Source organism: Colletotrichum acutatum (assembly GCF_030867785.1).
Source record: "Colletotrichum acutatum strain CBS 112980 chromosome Unknown BDZ83scaffold_15, whole genome shotgun sequence".
Lineage (NCBI taxonomy): Eukaryota > Fungi > Ascomycota > Sordariomycetes > Glomerellales > Glomerellaceae > Colletotrichum > Colletotrichum acutatum.
In genome coordinates this window covers 233,579-256,523 of record NW_026849009.1, presented here as the reverse complement: position 1 = coordinate 256,523, position 22,945 = coordinate 233,579, and the positions used below count along the sequence as shown (strand labels likewise).

The 22,945-nt window shown below is 54.2% G+C and overlaps 6 protein-coding genes across 6 annotated transcripts; 4 read left to right on the top strand and 2 right to left on the bottom strand.

Moving 5' to 3' along the window:
• Window positions 1-774: 774 nt before the first annotated feature.
• On the top strand, window positions 775-4,834 carry BDZ83DRAFT_100259 (hsp90-like protein). The gene is made up of 3 exons (XM_060501021.1): window positions 775-2,791; window positions 2,844-3,729; window positions 3,788-4,834. Exons 1-3 carry the CDS (start codon window positions 967-969, stop codon window positions 4,656-4,658), a joined length of 3,582 nt encoding a protein of 1,193 aa, XP_060368810.1. The 5' UTR covers window positions 775-966; the 3' UTR covers window positions 4,659-4,834.
• Window positions 4,835-10,281: 5,447 nt separating this feature from the next.
• BDZ83DRAFT_608030 (voltage-dependent potassium channel beta subunit) lies at window positions 10,282-11,847 on the top strand. Its single transcript, XM_060507461.1, has 5 exons — window positions 10,282-10,303; window positions 10,360-10,389; window positions 10,443-10,653; window positions 10,716-10,849; window positions 10,898-11,847. Exons 3-5 carry the CDS (start codon window positions 10,585-10,587, stop codon window positions 11,532-11,534), a joined length of 840 nt encoding a protein of 279 aa, XP_060368809.1. The 5' UTR covers window positions 10,282-10,303; window positions 10,360-10,389; window positions 10,443-10,584; the 3' UTR covers window positions 11,535-11,847.
• A 1,091-nt stretch (window positions 11,848-12,938) lies between these two features.
• Window positions 12,939-14,131, top strand: BDZ83DRAFT_716807 (uncharacterized protein; the record flags this gene model as incomplete). The annotated part of the gene is made up of 2 exons (XM_060511881.1): window positions 12,939-13,062; window positions 13,299-14,131. The coding sequence occupies 2 exons, from the start codon at window positions 12,939-12,941 to the stop codon at window positions 14,129-14,131; spliced, it is 957 nt and encodes a 318-aa protein (XP_060368808.1).
• Window positions 14,132-14,476: 345 nt separating this feature from the next.
• BDZ83DRAFT_569766 (uncharacterized protein) lies at window positions 14,477-15,994 on the bottom strand (the record flags this gene model as incomplete). The annotated part of the gene is made up of 1 exon (XM_060504226.1): window positions 14,477-15,994. One exon carries the CDS (start codon window positions 15,992-15,994, stop codon window positions 14,477-14,479), a length of 1,518 nt encoding a protein of 505 aa, XP_060368807.1.
• A 596-nt stretch (window positions 15,995-16,590) lies between these two features.
• BDZ83DRAFT_569894 (NIMA interactive protein) lies at window positions 16,591-19,163 on the top strand (the record flags this gene model as incomplete). Its single annotated transcript, XM_060504244.1, has 2 exons — window positions 16,591-16,773; window positions 16,866-19,163. 2 exons carry the CDS (start codon window positions 16,591-16,593, stop codon window positions 19,161-19,163), a joined length of 2,481 nt encoding a protein of 826 aa, XP_060368806.1.
• A 754-nt stretch (window positions 19,164-19,917) lies between these two features.
• On the bottom strand, window positions 19,918-22,502 carry BDZ83DRAFT_748866 (F-box domain-containing protein; the record flags this gene model as incomplete). Its single annotated transcript, XM_060513680.1, has 5 exons — window positions 19,918-20,781; window positions 20,868-21,441; window positions 21,519-21,634; window positions 21,695-21,817; window positions 21,936-22,502. The coding sequence occupies 5 exons, from the start codon at window positions 22,500-22,502 to the stop codon at window positions 19,918-19,920; spliced, it is 2,244 nt and encodes a 747-aa protein (XP_060368805.1).
• Window positions 22,503-22,945: the final 443 nt, after the last annotated feature.

Here is a 22,945-nt window from a genome sequence, read left to right as displayed (position 1 = left end):
CAGTCCCGCCTATCCGTAGAGCTTCTTCCTCTTTGCATCCATGCAACCGGGCTTGTAAATGTCTCGTTTCGTTTTGGGTGCTGTGTGCTGTCTTGGTAATTTCGCGAAGCGCTTTTCGACCATCCTCTTCGTGGAAATATTCCGTCGGGTCGCAGTCAAGGAAAGGGTACCTTTTTTGGAGCCAAACCTACCGAGAAATACCTACCTTGCCGTCCCAGCTGGCAGGAGACAGGTTCTTGAGGTATCTCTCCTCCATCTCCTCTGCCCCCCTTCCATCTCTACTACGCTGAACCAAAGCGAGGTCGTCTGTACGTACCTCGTAAGTACTTCCCCAATTCGCACCTGCACATCAGTCTGAATACACTACAGGGCACTCCACTGCGACTCCAACGTACTTCGTACCTACCCTGAACCTGATCCTAGCGGGGCGACATCCCAGCTCCTCCCGCGGCTCCACCCTCAGCGGCCGGTCTTCTTTCTGCTCGCCCTTCTCAGCCCATTCCATTCCACTCAGTCACCCTCCGCTTCAACCGACACCAAGACAATCCCTCGTCTGTCGGCCAAACTATTCTCTCTTGTGACGAATCTTCCAATCCAATTTTTGCTCCGTCCTTCACGCTCATTTCGACTGTCGGCGCATTTTGGCTCCCCCCAATCCCACGGCCGTTCTCGCTTATCAACCCCCCCGAATACCGTTTGCAAGTCACCGCAAATCCCTGCTGCTGCCGACGAAAAGGAAAACGAAACGCATCTTTGGGGAAATTGCGGATACCCAGTCAACCGCCGCGACTTTTCCTCCTGGGCGACCGCGTGCCAAGCAACTCTTCGAGGAAGACTTGCCGCCAGTCAAGTTTGTCCCACGACAACACCAACGCGACGCATCGAACCTAGGATCCCGAGAATCACCATAGCAGACGATGAAGGCCGCCCAGACACTGCCAGACTCCTCGTTATAGTCTGTTCAAAATGGGCGTCAGGGTCGCCATTCGAGAACAGCTCGCCTTCCTTGTGGTGATTGCTGTTCTCGTTGGTTTGATGATCCTCTCCGTCCCCGTCTGGATCTACGTCAATCAGTTTGTCACCCAGGTCGAAGGGCGCGAACTCGCCCTTACTGCCTCGCTCAAGGCTTCACGCATTTCTGCCGAGCTCGAACTCGTTCAGACAAGCATCATCACCATTTCTTCCCGAATCCTAATCCAGAATTCCCTTTTCACTTTCTACGATGGAAACACCACGGACGATAACTGGGTTCAAGCCAGAGGCGATCTTAATAGTGCGCTGAGCGTCGGCGGACTCACAGGTCTATTGCAAGGGAGAATCTATTCGCGGAACATCACTGGTAACGGCTATGGTCTACTCAACGTGACTGGAGAAAAGGTTCCTGAAATCGCTCTGCCATATCCTGGCGCCAATGGCTCCCAAATTTTCCTTTCCGATACCGCCGAGGGGTACCCGCCAGCTCTCTACCCAAACATTACCTACCAAGATCTCGGCCGTCAGAATCAGTATAGGAACAACACTCGGGCTTATGCAGCCAACGCGTTCGAAGGAGTTAGGATTTCCACAAACGGTGGTCTGCTACTTGGCCCTTTGATTCTCAATGAGACAACTGCCCTTATCTCAATTACCGTGCCGATTCGTTACAACCAACAGCAGGAATTCATCCTTGGCTACATGACGCTTGTCGCCACGGCGAATTCTCTTATTAGCATCCGCAATTCTCGTGAGGGTCTGGGGGATACTGGACTGGTGCTGCTCGTCGGCCCTACTGAGAAGTCGAACAGGTTCAATTCCAGTAATGCGGTCAGCAACAGCACCTACAAACCACCTACGGACGCACTCAACAACGTGCCAGTCAGCTTTGTCCTTCCACCCAACCCACTATCTGGGCAGGGTGACCGGCACGATAAGAGAAGCTGGTCAGCGGGCAAGGACGACGACCCGTTCCCAATGAAGGATTATCCGGCAGTTCTCGCCTCTTTTAGCAAGCAGATCGCGGCACCAAACAACTCGAGCTCGATGCTTTCTACGAACAACGAACAGGGTCTTCCGGTGGCTGTGGGTTTTGCAAGAACCAACACCGCACTCGTTAACTGGACTGTGGTCGTGGAACAAGCCAAATCAGAGGCCGACGCTCCTATTGAGACATTGCGGAATATTATTCTGGGATGTGTTTTTGGCACCGCAGGTCTCATCATAATCCTCATCTTTCCTTGCGCGCATCTTAGCGTGATGCCCATCAGGAGACTCAAGTCGGCAACGGAGAAATCGATCCAGCCACCGGGGTACGAGGATGGGTATTATTCCGAATTCGATGGCGATGAAACTCCTGGATCAGGTGGAATTTCAGCACGAACACAACGTTCTAAAAAGGATGGCATCATCACCAGTATCTTCAAGTTGGTAGGGTACAAGCCCAAGGAGAAACCCGCCTCAGAGCACGATCGCGATTCGACCCGACGCATCTTCAAAATCCCCGGCAAGGTCACTGACCGAAAACACTTCATCACCGACGAATTGACCGAGCTGACGGAAACCTTTAACGACATGAGTGACGAGCTGGTCAAACAGTACCTTTCCCTGGATCAGAAAGTCTTGGATCGGACCCGTGAGCTCGAAATTAGCAAGAAGGCCGCCGAAGCCGCCAACGAAAGCAAGACGCTCTTCATTGCAAACATTTCACACGAACTGAAGACACCCCTAAATGGTATCCTTGGCATGTGCGCCGTGTGTATGGAGGAGAGCGATATCCTCAGGATAAAGCAGTCGCTCAAGACACTCTACAAGTCAGGTAAATGCGATCTGGCTTGCTCGTCGCTGTATACCTTGCTAACCACGTTTAGGCGACTTGCTACTCCATCTACTCGAGGATCTCCTAAGCTTTTCCAAGAACCAGATTGGGCAACAACTGAATCTGGAAGAGAAGGAATTCCGTCTTGCCGACATTAGATCGCAAATCTTGACCATCTTTGACAAACAAGTCAAAGAAGGTCGAATCACCTTGACCGTCAACTTCCTCAGCTCTGAAGCGATTGAACTGAGCACTAGCCCGGAAAGAACCAGCACCGACAACAGACTACCGGCTCTTGGACCGCACGGGACCGGTAGATTGAAGGATATGTGTCTATGGGGCGACCAGCATCGCATTCTCCAGGTTATCATCAACCTAGTGAGCAATAGTGTCAAATTCACGCCAGCAGGTGGCCGGGTTGATGTCCGCATCAAGTGTATCGGCGAGGTGGAAACATCACCGGCAAATGACGGCAGCCGGTCGTCATCGTTCTCGAAGGAATCTAGACGACAGGGCAGAGGCCGACACCGAACGAACAACAGCTCGAATCCGTCTGTGAGTTCTAGAGGAGGCTCGACTTCTGAACCCGTCAAGGGCACTGCTTTGAGCATTAACCCTATGGAGCCCAAGTCGACACCTCACATTCAGGTTCGGGAGCGATCTCCTACGCCGCCACCGCCTGGTGCGAAGGCCTTCGTGTTCGAATTCGAAGTGGAGGACACCGGCCCGGGAATCGCTGAACACATGCAGCAGAAGGTGTTTGAACCCTTTGTTCAAGGCGACCTAGGTTTGAGCAAAAAGTTTGGCGGCACAGGCTTGGGATTAAGTATCTGCCACCAACTTGCAAGTCTGATGGGTGGATCTATCTCGCTGAAGAGCACTGTCGGGGTTGGCACGACATTCACTATGCAAATTCCCCTGAAATATGTCAAGGACAGGTATGTCTAGATGATTGTAAAGCCATTGGGTTCATGTACTGACGACGAGATCCTACAGGGCCTCGAGCACCGCCTCTAGCAGCATCAAGTCTCGGCCTCCAAGTGTCGATGCCATCGAAGGCATCGACAGTGTTCATAATGCGAAGCGCAACTCTGGCGGGGCTCCCGTCAGCCCGCCTATCAAGCCAGCCGGCGAAACAACTGCAAAGAACCTACTTGATCAACAACCAAGACTAGTCGGCCTCAGCCAGCCTTTCTTCGCGTCAAATCCAGCGCCTAAAGCCAAGCGAAACACAAAGCAGCAAATGGCAGCCATCGATCGGGCAATGGCTACGAAAGCCAACCAGGAAGGAAAGCTACGGGTGCTTGTCGCTGATGACAACTCGACCAATATTGAGGTTGTTAGCAAAATGCTGAAGCTTGAAGACGTCTATGATGTTACCATCGCCAAGGACGGCCAGGAAGCGTACGACCTGGTTAAGGCGAATATGGATAAAAACCAAGGATTCGACGTCATCTTTATGGATATTCAGATGCCCAATCTCGATGGCCTGCAATCAACAAAACTCATCCGCAAGATGGGTTACAAAGCTCCTATCGTGGCATTGACCGCCTTCTCAGAAGAAAGCAACGTCAGAGAATGTATGGAGAGTGGCATGGACGAGTTCCTGAGTAAGCCTATCAGACGACCTGCGTTGAAGCAGGTCCTCAAGAAATTTGCGACGATTCCAGAAGAGCCCGAAACAGCGAGCTTGTCCAGGAAAACGACACCAGAGAAACCCACAGCGGCAAAGCCAGCAGCTGTTAACGGCAGTGGGCCAGCAGTTGCGCCGGAGATGAACGAGAAAGGGGATGCGATCCATCCGGTTGGGAACGGAGCCGCAACTGCGCCCTCATCCGAACAACCCCTATCGGAGAAGGGGCCATAATTGATGTTTAATGACTTTTCAGCAGCAGGCAGAGAGATACTCGGTTTTGAGATGCCTGACAGCACATGTTCGCATAGGATTCCCCCTCTTCCCTTCGTTTGGAAGCGACATACAAAAGTTGGCGTCAGGGCGTTGTTTTTCGTTTTTGATTTTTGCACTTTCCCTTTTGTGTACGTATTCGTAATGACCCTGCTCGGTCTTCGAGGCACCGAAGCAGGGCTGCTCAGGCTTAGCTTGGGCATGTGTCAACATTCTCTCTTGGGAACGAAAACGGGTTGGGTTTGGTACATTGTGACCAGGTAGTAGGGTTCCCTGAAGAAAGGGGCAGGCAAACATTCGTTGCTAGCAAGCATGAGCGATACATCAGAGAGGGGAAGCAGCGACGCATACGGAGGTTACTTTTTTCTTTCCAATTTGTCATATGGGCGGCGTTCCGGGCGTACACGAAGATATCCGGACACGCATGGGGCTTCCATCTTCTCCCGATCAACACGAAGAACGGGATATGGAATTCTGGGGAGGATGGGATGGGTTGGCGAGGTAAATACGCACACGGGTGAAAGAAGACACGACGGAAAAGACACAAAGAGCAGAGCAGAGCAGCACAGAGCAGAGAGAAAGCGAGACACACGGAGAGAGAGGGAGGGAGGGAGAGTTGTTGGACATGGGTACATTTTCATGTCGAGTAATGCCGATGACTATCTTGCTTCATCGATTGGTCTTCTAGTATCACAAGTCGTTGTAACATCCTCTGATCATCTGTCCCTCAACTTGCGGTGATTGAATCTTCATCTGGACGTCAAGTTTTTGCATGTGAACCTGGACTGCAAAGTAAATGATAGCGTTCTATACCGAAATGTACTCAGGTTAATATGAACCAGCTTGATTGAACAGACTCATTAGACCTTCCATAGAAACATTCACAATTCACTTAGGATCGATAAGGTTGTGTTCATGAACATTGCATTGATTTTATGTATCTCCATCTACCGAGAGACAGTACCAATCATCAATCATGAAAGCAGAGCGAAATTTATCAACCGTTCGTTCCATCGAAAACCTTGTCGTCTGCCGTGGCAGCGACGAAATGCCGTGACCTCAACGCCAAATAGAGAATCACCATACCAATCCCCGTGCAGGTGCGTTTCTAAGGACGCATCTACCAACCGCTAGCGCCAGTGTCCTCGGTAGAGCCACCGCCGGTACCCCAAACATCACCAGTATCGGTGTTGTCGAGGACGTTGTTGGAGGCGCCGAAGTCATCGATGTCCTCCTTGGGAGGGTTGGGGCACTTGTAGCTCTTGTGGCCCATCTCGCCGCAGTTGTTGCACTTGATGCGGGTGACTGTTGAGGAACATGTGTCATTATCATGAAGTCAACGAAGCCAACTGGACAACTTACTGTCAACTGGCTTCTCGCAGTCCTTGGAGAGATGACCCTCCTCGTCGCAGTTGCGGCACTTGATCTTGCGAGGCTCAGGGCACTCCCGGGAGACGTGGCCCTCCTGGCCGCAGTTGTGGCAAGCACGACCACCGCCACCACCCTGAGGGCAGTCGCGAGAGAAGTGGCCCACTGGATATGATTAGGTTTTGTCTCTGAGAGAAGCAGTATGAAGGAAGTCTTCTTACTGTCGTGGCACTTGTTGCACTCCACATCATCGCCAGCCTTGCGAGGCTCGGTGCAGTCGGAGACCTTGTGACCAGACTGGCTATAGGTTATGTCAGTAATTGCGCAAAAAGCGGCCGTGGACTTGGCTGCTTACCCGCAGTTCTTGCAAGCGAACTTGTCAATGCGAGGAGTAGGGCCTAGATCAGTTAGTCAGTGACACAAGCCATCGGGTGAAGCAGGCGGACTCACAATCACGAACACGATGACCCTCTTCGCCGCAGTTGTAGCAGGCGATGGTCACTCGGGCCTTCTCCATGGGGTCCTGAGGGCACTCCTTGGAGGTGTGGCCAAGCTCGTTGCAGTTGTTGCACTTCTGCATGAGACGAGAGACGGGCTCTCCAGCATCCGCGAGGCGGGCCAGGTTCTCCTCGGGGGAAGCAGGCCAAGTAGCCTTCTCGCGCTGGCGGTCAGGCTGCGCAGAAAAGCGATACTGAACAGTGTACTTCTTGTCCAAGTTACCCTGGAGATCCATGTTGGTGTGGGTGGGAGCCAAGACACGCTCGGTGGCGATGAGGTAGATGTTCATCTCCTGGGCGCGGAAAGCATTCTCCAGGTCGACATATCCCATCTCAGGGTAGTGCTTGAGGTACTTCTGGATGGACTCCTTGGCTTCAACGCCGTCGCGCTCCTGGATAGCCTCGTGGATCTCCTCCCAGGCCTTGTCAGCATCGACATCCGCAACGTTCGTGAAGTCGATCTTGCGACGGTTCGTGCAATCAACGGTTGCGTGGCCTGATAAAGTACCTATTAGTCACAAGTCTCGACATTGCAGGATAGTGCACAGCATACCCTCCTCACGACAGTTGCGGCAAAGATCAGGACCCTTGTTGGGGCACTCCTTGCGCATGTGACCCTCCTCGCCGCAGATGCGGCAGGTCATGGCAGGAGCGGAGGGACAGTCGCGGCGAGTGTGGCCCTGCTCGCCGCAGGCGTTGCAAGTGCCATCGAAAGCCTTGCGAGGCTCGGTGCAATCAGCCTTGCTGTGACTATATCATCATGTGTGTCAGTGTGCGGAACTTCGAGTGTCGGTCAAACATGAAGCAATAACTTACCCAGTCTGGCCGCAATTGAAGCAGGCACGGTCGCCTCCATCGCCGCCGTCACCGCCATCACCGCCCTTGGGGTTGTTCCAGGGGTCATCGTTAGGGATGTTATTGCCAGCGGAGGCATTGCCAGTGCCCCAAGCATCGTCAGTGGTGCCCCAAGGATCAGACATCTTGCTGTAATCGCTTGAGTAAGAATTGCTGGGTTTTTGTATTCTCAAGAGGGTTGACAGAGTCTGGACTGGTCCAAAGAGTCAATAAAAAGACACTCTCCTAAATGGAACGCGGGGAGAGCGGACGAAGAAGAGAACAAAGAGGGTTGTAGAGCAGTGTGAGGCAGAAGTCTGGTTTTTTTCAGAAGGCAAAAGGAAGAGTTGATGTGAGTGGAAAGACCCTCCAGAGAAAACTTGACAGTATGGAAGGAGAGAGAAGGTACAGCTGAGCGCGGACTAGGCAACGAACAGAAGGAGCGCAAAAAACCATGCTGCCTTTTCTGGGAAAGTGATTCTCAGGATTGCCCTAGTCCAAAACCGCGAGAATTGCCCGATGTAGACCCTCGCTGTCTGAAACTGCTGGGACAGCCGAAACTCGCGGGGAAGCCGTCGATCCAAATCGCGAAGACTTGCTCGAACAGAAAGAAAAAAAGCCAAGATGGATCCAACAACAAAAACAGATGGAGCTTGACTTACGATGTGTATCTCAGCGATGGATCTTGATCTTGGTGCGTACTGTAAGTCGGAAACGAAGTGGTGCTGAAAGCTGATCGTAGTTGAGGGAAGCCGGCTTTGGTGGTGAGGTGGTGAAAAGCAAAAAGAAGAAGAAGAGGAAAGGGACAGTTTTGTGGGAGAAGATTCACTTTAGCTCATGGAGTGGAAGCCCATTTTCCGCTTATGTCGTCGAGACCACCGCTCCTGTACTCTCACGATGTGGGTTTCTTGGAGTCGTGAATGCCTGTAGCCGAGTTGAACTCACTTGAAGGTACCCGCACAATAGACTGGCCACTACTCCGGCCTGAGCATGAGGTATCACCTGGCTTGTAGCACGCTAACCCATTTGAAAGGAGCCGGGAAAGGTCAAGGCCCATTTCAATCAAAAGGATTCTTTCGACCATATTGTGAAGTCATCCTTGAACAGCAAGTGAGGAGCTCTTTGAGAAAAGTCCAGGCACCATAGTCCATGTCAACTTTTTTGAAGACTTCGACCCCTTTCAATCAAGCTTGGGAGCTATGTTTCTATGGTATTCACCCTCAATGCGAAGATACTATGCCCCGTCAAGTTTAGATTATGTAAATGTCAGTATGAAGCCGAGAAAACCATTCTTGAGTAGAAGTTTGGATTCGAACGAGTAGCTTGGCTTCAGCAAAGCGTGGACAGCGTACCTGAAAATTACATGCTTTACAGTTCGGTCGAACCAATGACCTGAACCATGCGCTAATCACCGTCTAAATATCGACCGTACTATTATCGCTGCCTTACCTGTACGTTGCCTCGTGCTAGCCGAGTCAGGCTCTCTTTTATGTAATGAGAAGACCAAAGTTCTGCAAGGTGACCCGTGGTATTCTACGAGAGACTTGAAATATTACAGCCTAAAATGAGTGTTAAGCTGTCTCGTTGTGAAAGGATAGTGGCCTGGCTTGCGACTAGCTGATCGTCGCCTGGTATGGGCTACCATAATCACGGATTCACCATTGGAACTTTTTCTAGATTATAGAGTGGGCTGATAGCTTACTGGACTTTACCACGCATATTACACAGTCGTAGAAACTGCAGGGAGGTCATGTTTATGATTTGCGCTACGTCGTAAATGTTTGATGCGGCTCGATCTAGAAAACAACCTAAGGTCGAGCGTGTTGGTTGAGCTGCGGACTGAGACCACCGGCCAAATATGCGCGAGGCATCACTCGATGCCACTGTATGGATTTAAAACGGCAGTAGTGTTCCGAACTACCTTAAGGCTTACCACAAGATGCCGAGTGCAACAAAAGATAGCTTCATGACACCTTGATGGGAGGAGCGTCGTTGAAGAATTAGTAAGCTGGCCATGTCCTCGCAAATTCGGGGCAATCGGAGCAGCGAGAATATGAAACATCCCTGGAGGACCCGCATTACAGCAGGGGCAATGGTGTAAGGTTGTGTTGGAGGGGCAGCTGGAGGGGTAATTTAGCGCACAGCACCCGCAGCTTCGCTTCCAATTCCTCGACACGGGTGACGTTCAAATTTCTCGTCTATCTTACTGTACCCCGATGTCTTTTTTACTTCTTTCTGATTGCCTCTGAGGTTTCTCTATGGCACGTGGTCACAATTGGTCACTTCTTAACCGAGCAAACAAATCAATTCACTTCCTCGCTAGCGTCTCTGCTTATCGAGCAACAGGCTCGGGATAGCTCAATCCCGCCCGTCATAGCTCCAGGATCAGGCAGCGTGAAACCACGACAGCTGTGTCTGTACCGGACCGGTACCCCCGCCAACAGCTCAGCGTGGGATGGGACCATTGGCTACATGGCTCGCCGGTGACACAACTCGCGGGTCATGGACTTGGATGGCGGGGTTGATACCGGCTGCCCCGCTTCCATGAGCTTGACCATTGGAGATGGGCGATTCAACGGCTGCTGCAGTATCCGTAACCATGAGAGGAATAGGTTGGGCCCCACGGTGGCCTTTCGACATGGGCCATGGGCATGGAGCTCCGATGGACCTTCTTTTTTGAACACGAGCTGGTCGAACGAGGGGACTATAAGTAAGGTGCTTGCCGCTCTTCGCATGACTTGCCGGCTTGTACTCGCCTCCACTTTGCTTCGCGACCTCCCACTACCTTTCTCTCCAACGAATCTCGAATCACCGACAAAATGTCCAAGCCCGAAGATCTTCCCCCTATGGAGTACCGCTTCTTGGGCCGTTCTGGTCTTCAGGTTAGTGCCATCAGCTTGGGAGGCTGTGAGTAACCCTGATTGTGTTCCGGAAGACTGTGACAGACACTGACTCTCCACCAGGGTTGACCTACGGCGGCCATGTCGACTCCGGTACGAACAGACCTCGAGTCACAGAATTCAAACGAGACTGACAAACTACGTAGAGGGCACTTTCAAGTGCATGAAGGCTGCCTACGACTCTGGCGTTAACTTCTTCGATACGGCTGAGGGCTACGCCAACGGCGAGAGCGAAATTGGTATGAGCAGTCGACAGTAACCCCCGGCAAGAGAAGGAGCACTGATTTTATGATAGTTATGGGTCAGGCCATCAAGAAGTACGGCTGGAAGCGCAACGACCTCGTCATCTCTACCAAGGTGCGCAAATCCACAAAGGCCTGCCGAAACGGGAACGAGACTGACAATTGAATGTGCAACAGATTTACTGGGGTGGCGCCTTTGGCGACAACGTTGTCAACAACAAGGGTCTGTCTCGCAAGCACGTTATCGAGGCCATGGACGCGTGCCTTGAGCGTCTCGATCTGAAATATGTTGACCTCGTCTACGCTCACCGGTAAGTCTACCTCTCGACACGTTTACGAATACCACTGACTTTACTTAGTCCCGATCGCCAAACACCCATGGAGGAGACCGTCCGCGCCTTCAACCACCTGATCAACACCGGCAAGGCCCTCTACTGGGGAACATCCGAATGGAGCGCCGACGAGATCGCCCAGGCCTGGCGCTACGCCGACAAGCTGAACCTTGTCGGTCCCATCATGGAGCAGCCCTCGTACAGCATGCTTGACCGCAAGAAGGTCGAGCACGAGTTCTTCCACCTCTACCGCGAAGTCGGCACCGGTCTGACCGTCTTCTCTCCCCTGCGTCAGGGCATCCTTTCCGGAAAGTACAAGAACGGCATCCCCGAGGACTCCCGCTTCGGCTCCGAGAACATTGGATTCATCAAGGACTTCTGGAAGAGAGAGAACGCCAAGAAGCAATTCCAGGATCTCGTCGATAAGGCCAACAAGATCGAGCCCATTGCCGAGAAGCTGGGAATCAAGATGGCCACCCTGGCGCTTGCCTGGGTTCTGAAGAACAAGAACGTCAGCTCTGCCATCATTGGCGCGAGCAGCCCCGAACAGGTGTTTGAGAACATCCGGGCTATCGGCGCGCAAGAGAAGTTGACGGATGAGATTATGAAGGAGATTGATGAGGCGCTGGAGAACAAGCCTGATGCCATCATTCCGAGATTCTAGAGTGGCCGAATATGATGTACGAGAACATGAAATGAAAACTTCGAGGTACACACGGCCTCGACTATAGCACGTACATATACGAAATACCAATCGAATAATACACAAATGTCAACTCCACATATGGTCACTGTTGAAAGAGCGTACGGCAAATACGACGAAGACATCAGGATTGCTCAAAGAGGTGAATCTACACATCCTCTATAGCTGAGCAAAGTTGATGAGTCTGTCGGGGTGGGCGAGCCACTGCACTCTGGCCAAGTGGTCTAGCGTGCAACGTCTCCGTCCAGAGATCGCAAACTGAAATTATCCAACCCTACCGCGACCAACGTCTCGGTGTAGTACTACATTCTACCATTTTGCCAGTTATCTCCCTTTTGTCAGTTTTCCCTTTCGCGCCTTCAGAGACTCGTCTTTTTCCCTCACTGATTTCCATCCTTGCTAATGATCGCGGCTTTCCTAAAAAGGACTGGCAAAACTGTTTAAATCGATACGGAACTTGTATTTCGAGTATCGTGATGCCTTGTATGGCCGATTCTCCAAGTTTGAGGGTGATATTAGGTGCGAGATGAACGAGTCAGGTAAGTGAACTAGGACTCAGCGCAGCACGAACTTCCTGATCACCATATGAATGCCTTCTTCTTCTTCCTCCTACTTGAAGCTAGAATACTTCATACCGATGGAGAACGGGGCTTGACTCCAAACCATAAGTTCTGTAGTGGAAAATGCGCATCAACCTGATGCTAATTTATTTAAGGAGGATTCCTAAATGTCAGCCAAATTCTTTTGAGGCCATCACCACGTTAAAGGCTATCTCTACTTTTTTGAATGTACCTGTACCCTTCTTTATTCTTCGTGAGCTTCTACATACTTGGCAATACGGATTATTCAGTAAAAGCCCTTTCCTTTCCTGACAAGAGGTGAATAACATCCCACCTTATCTCCAAAATTAGTGTCCTCCGGCGCACATGCCAAGCAACGGGCCGAGCATAAGGTACGCACCCCGGGGTAACACACGGCCGTCCGGCCCCGCTTTCCTCCGCGGAGATGTTTGCACGGTTCCCACAATTGGAGAACCGAGGAGAGCCGCTGAGAAGGAGGGATGACGACGAACCCCTCCGAGGATCCGGCAATCTATGTCAGCCGTAGTAAATAGGCCAATGCCTTTTTCATGTCTCACATATGCACCAAGATCTCACTCAGAACATCTTGTTTTTCTTACTTCCGAGATTCCATGTATAAGACACCAAGCTGACCCCGCCCGATCGTCACAGTCAGAAGGTTCTCCAATAGTGCTGTCTCACAAAGTCCCGAGAAAAAGTCAACAACACCCCTCACTTAGAACCAAAAAGGAACACGAAAAGGGAGCAAAAAAGCAAGAATTAAAGAAACAAAACAACACCAAACATGGCCATCTCGAGATTGGTATCGTGGTTCCCCCACGTCAAGGCGCCCGTCATCATCAATGCGCCGATGCTGGGGTCCGCCGGCGCCGCCATGGCAACTGAAGTCCACAAAGCCGGTGGTTTCGGTAAGGGCGAATTCACCCTCCCTTATCCGAGCCGAAAATGTCTCTCTTGGATTCTTATTGAAAAAAACATCAGACTGACAAATCGCCTCTCTTTCCAGGTTTCATCGCCGCAGGCTTCGACTTCTCAGAGTCCTCGGCCCAGATGACGGACCTAGACAAGGCCCTAACCCAAGCCCGCACCCTCCTCTCGCTCCCGGCCGCTGACGGCAGTAGTAGCAGCGGTAGCGGCGCGGAAGGGCTCCCGCTAGGCGTGGGCTTCATCACGTCCCACGAGACAGCCGGCCACTTCACAGCCAACGTCCTGCCCATCCTCGTCCGCCACGGCGTCGCGGCAGCCTGGCTCTTCGCCCCGCACCCAGAAACCAAACCACACGGCGAGATCATCGCCGCCCTCCGCGGCAAGGGAACGAAAGTCTTCGTGCAGGTCGGCAACGTCGCCGCGGCGCGGGAGGCGGCCGCCGACGGCGCGGACGTCATCGTCGCGCAGGGGGTCGACGCGGGCGGGCACCAGTTCTCGCGGGGCTGCGGCGTCGTGGCGCTGGTGCCCGAGGTGAAGGCCATGCTGGCGTCCGAGTTCCCCGACCGGGACGTCGCCGTCGTCGCGGCGGGCGGGATCGTGGAGGGCAGCGGGGTGGCTGCGGCGCTGGCGCTCGGGGCCGAGGGGGTTGTGTTGGGCACGCGGTTCGTTGCGACGGACGAGGCGATGAGCGCGCAGTTGCATAAGGAGGTTATTGTGAGGACCAAGGACGGCGGGTTGAGTACGTGGAAGTCGGAGTTTCATGATCGGCTGGTGGATAATAAGTTGTGGAAGGATGGGTATGATGGGAGGGCGATTGTGGGAGATATTCATCGAGAGTATCACGCCCTCGGCGGCCAGACGGCGACGGTGGAGGAGAGCCGGGAGAGATTGCGGACGGGGTGGAGCGAGGAGGAAGGGAAGAAGATGATTGGGAAGTGGGCGGGTGCTGGGCTTGGGCTTATTGATGAGATTAAGCCGGCTGGGGTGGTTGTTACTGAGGTGAGGGAAGCTGCGAGGAAGAGGATTCAGGAATTGGCTGGGTCGATTTGAAAGGAATCAAAGGTCTGGATGGAAGTCTCGGGTAAGGTGCCAGCCATTCTATCACCAACATCATCGATTTTGATGCTCCTTTGGAGTGCAAGAAGATCCATCATCATGGTATTTCACACCACACCATGACATGCTTGCATTCATCTGAGGTGTAGCATAAATGTAGATTATCTAGATATCGATTTTGCATCGAGTCGCGTCGAACATCAGTGCCAGCAAAGAATCGAGTTCGATTTGTAATGTTGTACTTTTGGACTCCCCCTTCTCTTCATATGATTCGTAATGTAGATAGCACCTAGATGTCTATCTCGTGTTCGTGAACCAAAACATGTAACGGCGCTCTGCCTAATGCCCCTTTTCAGTCTTGGTTAACTTGGCTGCACTCTCAAAGTAGCCATCGGTGCCGCCGTACTTGGCCAAGACCCCGTCGATATCTACTTCCTCCACGTCCCTGGTCCGCTTCCTCCCGAGCATGGCCGTGTTTCGCGTGCTCGGGATACGTAACATCTCCGTCTCCACGACCCATCCGCAGTCCTCGGCGATCTGTGCCGCCCAGTCGACCAAGGAAGCATACGTCGATATCGACTTTGTCTTATCACGCGGCGGCGGCGGGCGGTATTTTTGACCGCCCAGTGAATGGCTGCAGCAAGGAATCATGATGAAGGGACTCTCTGACAGCGTCGCCAGGATCGGCGTCCAAGGCGTAAGTTCATCTGCGTGATTGGACACGATGAAGGTGCCTTTGGGGAAAGTGCCGTTGTGTATCTTTGTCAGATCCAAGGCAGGCTCCTCCTCGCTGTCGGCGTAAGACGGCCTGGAGACAACGTCGGGGAGAAGGACCAGAGCTTGGAGCGAAGCCCGCCCATTTTGGACAGAATTGTACTTGGCCCATGACTTCCTGGCTCTGGCATCAAACCCCCAGCCAGAGTAACCCTCTTGGGTCAACAGATGAACTAGCAATCCGTTTCCGCAGCCAATATCTACAAATCCAGGGAAGGGCTGGTCTTTGTACATTTCCTTCCAAAGCTCAATCAGGAAAGCAGCAATGCCCAAGTCCTCAAAGACGTGCTTCGACGGGTCCGTCGTCTCGGCCCAGGTTTCCACCAGGTCCTTGGCATACTTGAGCTTGAGCTCCATGTAGCGGTCCTGGAACCTTGCCTGGGGAATAACAACGTCGTGGTGCACCCGCTTGGTGTACCCATCGATCCGCCCCTGGCCGTGCTTGTACAGCACGGAGAGCAGCATGCGAGCGGTTCGGACCAGCTTCTCAACGGCGAAGTCGGCCTCGTTAAAGAAGAGGTAGTGGATAGAGACGGTGCCGACGGCGCGCGCAGCGTCCCACTCGTGGAGGTGCGCTACGCCCCGGACCTTGGGGTGGTAGAAGGGGAGGGCGTCGGGCGAGGACGCGTGGGGGAGGTAGACGACCAGGGACCTGGCCTTTGTGGCATCTGGGGTACAGGAGGCGAAGACGCACGTCTGGTCCAGGGGGTCGTCCCGGCGGGTGTTGCGCGGGATCAGCCTGCGCACGAAGACGCGGTCGTTGTGGAAATCCTGAAAAGCAATGGGAAGAGGCTCCTGCTGCTGCTGCTGCACAACTTGTGCGGCGGCGCCATCTTCCGAGGCAGCTTCAGGTGCGGGGGCAGGGGGAGGTGTCCATCCCGGGTCCGAATCGTGTAGAATATCAGCGCGGAAGAGCCATGACGAGTTGATGTTTGGGTTCTTGATGAGATTCATCATGACATCCTCAAAGATTTCGGGCCCAAAGGCGCACTCTTGCTGGAACAAGGGATGCCATATCTCGCCGGAGACATCGTGTACGAGGGACTCTGCCGACTGCCCAAGTGCCGTGGGATCATAAGCCATGTCGATATGGCGGGAGAAAACAAAGTTGTTTCCCAGGCTGCAGGCTGAAGAAGAAGCAATATAATGAAACTTTTGAGTGTGATGGAAAGCTGTGAGATGTGACTCGGGCAGATATCGCATGAATTATAAGAATGGCGCTAGGCAAGTGTCGGCTAGCCCCGCAGGGTCGGGCCAGGAGCGGCCACTTTTAGGCCACGGGCCCATGTGACGTTGTGAGTTGGCCAATTTTTTGTTTACTTTGCGAGGTGGTTGCCATGTCACCCCCACCTCGCAAAATACTAACACAGCGAAGTGCAACACAGCACACCACAGCAAGTTCCATCCAGCAGAACTCGCCCTTGCAAGACCACGCAGAAAAGGGTACTGATCCGTCGCTCTCCTGCATAAGCTCCGAACCGGGCACTACGAATACACACCAACGCCATAGCTCATTTCCTTTTGATGACACACTTTCTACTCTTCTTTCGATCTTCAGTCACAAGCTTTATGAGCCGCTCAAGAAACACATTCCACCGCATGTGCTGACCAAGAGAGATACTCTTCAACAAGCACTGCTCGTAGTGCGATCGTCTCGCCGTGACAACGCGTCCACCACGATGGCGGAAAACGACAACTTGCGTACGGCGTCGCTGTATATAAACAACCAATTGCTCTCGCGAGGACTCCTACGCGATGGCCAAACAATCAACTTTGCCGACCCGGACGACTATCCGGGCGGCGCGGAGGCCACTATGGGCAAGATCATGAGCATTGTCAATGATTTGATCTTGCGCCGAGACGTGCGTTTGCCCTTATTCCCCTGATGTATAGATTTTGGAAAGATGAAGAGGAAGAATACCCTGTACTGAGATGTTATGTTTCCCTCCTGAAGCGCGACGCCGAACAACGCGAGAACCTGTCGACCACCATGCGCACCGTCCGCGCCGAGAACCTACGGTACACAAACGACATCGCACGCCTCTCGGAGAAGCACACCGAGGCTCAAAGAAAGCTCGATATCAGCGAGGCCACCGAAAACACCTTGCGCACCCAGCTCAAGTCTGCCGACGTGGCTGTCCGCGGCCTCAAGGACGAGGTCGCTCGCGCCAAGACTCTGGTCGCCCAGACGAGGGCCTCCTGTGCAACGGAGGTCCGACGCCGCGACCGCCAGATAGACGGCCTCAAGAAGCAATTGGGCGAAGCTGGCCGTCCCCGCGGTACCGCCAAGAGCTCCGCCGTCACCGTTATCAGCGTCGTCGCTGGGGAGGGCGAGGACAAGATATCGCCCAAGCGCGGAGGCAAGGCCGCTGCGGCCACAGAGGACTCCAGTTACGATCTGCGCACCGAGACGAACGAGTTCCTGACGAACCTTGCGCGAAACCTCAGTGAAGAGAACGAGTCTCTCCTGAACCTTGTCCGTCGAACGACCAAGAGCTTGCGCGAGATGAGTGGCTGTGATGCTAGATCAAGCCAGGGTGATGGTCATGCTGTCACACTGCCCACGGCTGAGGACATGGCAAACGAGCTTGACGCCATTCTCGAGCACCTGCGCTCCATCTTGACGAACCCCTCGTTCGCCCCTATTGAGGAGGTCGAGGTCCGTGAAGAGGAGATTGCTCGTCTGCGTGCGGGCTGGGTGAAGATGGAGAACCGCTGGCAGGAAGCCGTCCATCTCATCGACGGTTGGCGCCGGCGCATGGTGGCCGATGGCAAGTCGGTGAACATGGAAGAGCTCAAGATGGGCCTCCGTCTTAGTCCTGTGCGCGTTCGCAATGTTGAGGAGACCCACCAGGGCGGCATGGACATGCATGAGCTGTCTTGTGTGCAGGAGGAGTGCACCGCCGACCTGGAAGAGGAAGGAGAGGAAGAGGAAGAGGAGGAGGAGGAAGAGGAAATTGATTATGACGATTTGCCCGAGTCTCCTTGCCCTGCTCCGCAAAGGGTCGAGTCGCTCCATCTTGTTCCCGCACCGGCAGAGTACGATGCACCTCCTCGCGAAGAAGAGTACAACCATGGCGATCAGCCTAGCGACTATGAGTCGAGCATCTTCGAGGATGTCGACGTTGAGGAACTCGATATTGAGGAGCCCAACGTCCAGATTCTTCAGCAATCCACCGCCTACCTTAGCTCCCCTCCTCTTCCCCCACCTCCCCAGATGAGCCCACTCCGCGAGATGCCCTCTGCGGGTAACCGCGACGCGAGACCAAGGCGCGATGTTCGCGGAGACTACGACACGATGGTCATCGAGAAGCCCAGGACGATCCGCGCCGTCGACGTTGCCCCGAAACCACCACCACACCTCGTTCAACTTCCGCGGTCGCCGCAGAAGACAATGCACCCGGTCGACGACCGCTCTCGCATAACATCTGCTGCCTCGATCGCCTCCGAATCAACACACAACGGCGCACCCCTCATCACACCATCCGGAACCCCGCCCCCCGAAGTAAACCAAACGCCGACGGCGCGGAAACTCCCCAAGCCGCCGCGTCTCGTCTCAGCAGCAACCGCAGCAGCACCTTCACCAGCGGTTCCGGCACCGAGGGAAACCCAATCCCCTGTCAAGAACATCCGTACAGTCTCCCAGGAGAGCCAAGAAAGCCAGTCGAGCCAGGAGAGCTGCGAGGGTGACCCCCCGGCCCCCGCCGTCCAGCCCAACAGCACCAGCAATAATAAGAACGCAACGCCGCACCGCACCCCTCTCCGCCGCGTCCCCTCCCGTTTGCCCCTCCCGCGGCCCTCAGACCCGCCACCACAGCAGAGCCCTCTGACGATGGCAACCATCGCAGCTAAACTGGCAGCCTCAGAGCGTGAAGCCGACGCCGCCCGCGTCCGCGCGAAACTCAAGGCAGCGCGCGGAGGTGCGCTCGGCAAACCTGCGGCCGCACCCCAGCAGCAGCAGCGTATGCCTCCCCCTCCACCAGAAACCATCGTCGCCATGCCGCAAGAGACTCAGCCGCCCGTAGACTCCCCGGCAAAGACACGCGCAGACCGAGGAGACCTCGACCCCGTCAAGCGCGACATCTCGCAAGACGAGCAGGTCCAGCAATCGCCGCTCCAACCGACGAAGCGTAAGCGCGACAGGCGCGTGAGCAAAGTCGCCTCGAGGAGGCGGAGCACGCTTAGCCCGTGGGAGATGGAGAGTCTCATCTCGGGTAACGTTGCCGTCCCGCCGTCGCCTGCTCGGTCGTGAGATGCTCGTTGCTGTCAATCACATTCATTCAAACTTTGCAAAGAATCACTAGAAGCGAAGAGGAGGTGTCCCCTCCCTCTTCCGCAAATTACAATCACTTTATAATATCACTACCCCAATAACTCTCCTATACTTTTATTGGGAGGAAACATCAGTCTGTCTTTTTCAAGGGAAAGGGGAGATATCCAACGGCGTTTTGAGAAAAATGGGGGCGAACGAAGGAGCCGCCTGTAGCAGCCTCATATATATGAAGAGGCTGGCGGTTCAAGGCGGGAAAAGAAGCCCGGGGTAGGCAGGAGTGGGAGATGATGAATTCGTCTTGTTTTGTTCCGTTTTGACCATTTTATATATCCGTGATACTTTGTTTTGGCCATTGTCATACCTTACTCATTGTCAGTCAGACACCACCAAGTTTCCCGCATCAATTCAATAGCGAGGAGCTTTCGAATTAGCAAAACTAATCCACCTTTTCTTTGCTTGTTGACTTCTTTCTGGTCTGTTCATGCTGTGCGTCATGATACCCTACGTGTGAATTCATGCCATGGAAACTGTTCGTATTCGTCAAGGAGAAAACGATGTAGAGAATGCCCCTTTTCGGTGTTACGGGCAGCAAGTGTCAAATACATGTATCCAAGCAGTTACGCCAAATGCTATGAGACCTACGTAATTTAACCAGAATGGTCACAAAAGAGAACAAAGAGCAATGTGTCGAGTTCTTGGCCCATTGCGAGACTACTAAGCCAGTTTCCCACTTTCACTCACCAATCTCAGCCTCTACGGGAGCCAAGGATTCCAACGGCACGGGAAACTCAGCTTCCCAGCTGCCATACACAACCTCGACCCCATGAGCGCCGCAAAAGGTCCTCAGCTGATCCATCGCCACACCCGTCAGCGCGCGCTGGTACACCTTCTTCAGCCTGCCCAGGATCGCGACGCGCTCGATGACGGCGCCGAGGCGCATCGGATCGCACAGGTCCGAGTGCAGCTCGAGAACCTCGAGGTTGGGGAACGACTGGAGGAAACCAAAGAGGAGATCGACCGAGTCGATGCCGCGGCCTCTCTGCGCCGGATCGCGCGTCAGGTTCTCGTGGGACTCGAAATCAAAATTGAAGAAGCCGAACGTGCGGACCGAGATGCTGCCACGGAGCCAGTCGAGGGCGCCGGGGAAGAACTGGCCCGGTTCCTGGCGCCAGCAGAGGCCGAGCTCGCGTAGCCTGCCTGAGCGGACGGCGGGCTCGAGGAGGACGGTGGCGAGGTCGACGCTCAGGGGCAATTTTGGCATCCAGAAGCGCTCGAGGTTGGGGTAGGTGACGAGGGACTCGGCTGCCTCGTAGCCCGAGTAGTCGAGGGGTAGCTGCTGGGGCAGCCAGTCGCCGTGGTTGGACTGGAGCGCGGCGCGGGCGTCAAGAACGCGGAAGGAGGACGGGTGCAGCGGCGGGAAGTGGCGCTTGTCGCCCATGGAGAGGGCGCCGCACGCCTTGCCGAGCTTAATTACCTGGAGGCCCGGCCAGAGGGACCAGCAGTCTTCTGGCGGAGCGAGGGAGTCTAGGCCGGTGAATACGCCAAAGTTGTCCATGTGTATTTGTTCTAGGTTTGGCGTTGAGCGGGCGAGGGCGAACTACGGGTGCTCGTTAGCAAATATGGTATCAACTCTGCAGAAGCCAAACGATAAGAGAATTAGATGGAAGAGGAGGCACAACTTACCGGGTCAATTCGGCGTTCAGGGGTTAGCTGATTCAATGTCGAAGTCAGCGGGCCGGTCAACTGAAGGATCTTGAGTCGGGGCAGCTCCGGCCAGCCCAGGTCGTTGAGGTGCATGCTGAAGAGGGATATCCTCTCAATGTTCTCTCGAGCACGTTCGACAAACTGCCTCACAAAGGGCTGGGCGCCCCCGCTGCTTTGATAATTCGGCTTGTCGACGCGAAAGCTGAAGCCGAGGTGCGTGAGCCCTTCGAAGAAGAGCGGCTTAGGAGGCAGTTTGTAGCCCCAGTCGCCGCCCTCGAGGTTACGCTTGATAGCGCCGATCTCGAGGCGCGTCGTCATGCGTGGGTTCGTGGTCTGGATGAGCGATAGCCACTTTGACTCGTTGAGTTGGAAGGCATGCGCGTTGGGTATGACGAGACTGCGGGCGCCACCGCCGGTCCGCTTCCGTAACGTCTTGAGGAAGGAGACTCTTGGTGGCTTTTGCGGGTTTAGTGAAGGGAAATGGACTTGTCTCCAGATATAGGGGTGGGTGTCAAGGAACTGGTCCCATCGTTTACAGACTCCCGATATTCGGCTGGCGTTCCATGTCAGCAATTGAGTCAGGAGAAGGAGCGCCGGTCAAAGGAAATGGACCGGCCTGCTTGAGCTCACCATAACTCGTGTAAATCAAAGTAGGAAAATACTTTTTCAATCAACTCGATTGGTAAATCCATAGGGTCTCTCCGATAAAAGTGTTTGTGTAATGGTTCGCGAATCCTGCAAAGTTGCTGCAAGCGTCCAGGTTAGCGAACAGTTCAGAGACATCAGTTCAAGTAGATGCCGCATACTTCAAATTTAGTCGTTCTAGTGAGGCCTTCATTTCGTCCAACCTCGATACCGGCACTCCACGCAGCCCATGCCATCTCGTGCTTCTTCTCCAACTTGTATATCTTCCCCAGCCTCATGTACCCCTGCAGATATGTTATCCATATGAAACCCAGCACAAGAGTAAGACAAGCACGCAAAGTGGTCGAGCAGCGACAGCACGCACAGCCAAGTCCGAAAACAAGTAAGAGGGCCAAGACTCACCTCCAACCGCCGCGGCGCAATCTCTAACAGCCACTCCGCATCCCTGCGCGCCATATCCAACTTTCCCATCTTCTCAAAGCACGCAGCCCGGTAGTCGAGCGCCTGGATGTGGCCCTCGCGGTGGCACCGGCCCCACGTTTTCTCGGCGCCACACTTGCACTCTTTAGTGGCCTCCGCGTAGACGCTGCCCCTTTCGCGGCGGTGCCGGGCCGCCGCCTGAGCAAAGTCGCGGCACGTACACCTTTCCCGCCGGCGGCGCTGCTGCGCGGGGCTGTGGCCGTTCCCGCTGGCGTCTCCGCCGTCAAGACCTGCACCTCCACCACCTCCAGAACCTGCGGCCCCGAGCCCTTTGACACCTCGAGAAGTACGACCACCGGAACTACTTCCTGAGCCTGCACTTGAGGAGGTGGGCCCTCCTCCCGAGGGTGACGAACATGGGCAATTCCCGGCGACGAGGGTGAAGTGCTCGAGTGCGACGCGGAAGCGCTGCTCCGCGTAGGCTGCGCGGCCCTTCTCGATTGACGCCTCCGCCGAGCGGACGCGAGGGAGCTGTCCAGGCGGCGCCATGCCTTTTTGATGACGTGGATGTAAAAGACTGTGGTCTGCGCGAAGGGATCCATTAAGACGGCTGGTCAGTTTTGTACACTTGGATCGTTTTTGCTTCTGTTGAATGAGGCAAGAAGATCTAGCAAGATCTTGCGTCTGCCGCTTTGCAAAAAGGGGCGAGGTTGTCGTGGGTTTGAGGTCACGTGGCTCTGGTGATATCTGGCACTCACTGGGGAGGAAGCAAACTTTATGAAGCAAACGCTCTTCTGAGGAGACAATGAATCGGGGGATAGGCCAGCTAATGCAGATCACAAGAGAGAGTGGGCATCTCGTCTCTTTTCGCAGCTGGCCTTTTCTTTTCGAAGGATATTGAAGTCTTAATGAAAAAGAAAAGAGCGGTTGACAGCTCAGATTGAGGCGGACGGGGTCGACGGTGCGGTGGTGGTGTCGCCGAGGTGGAGGTT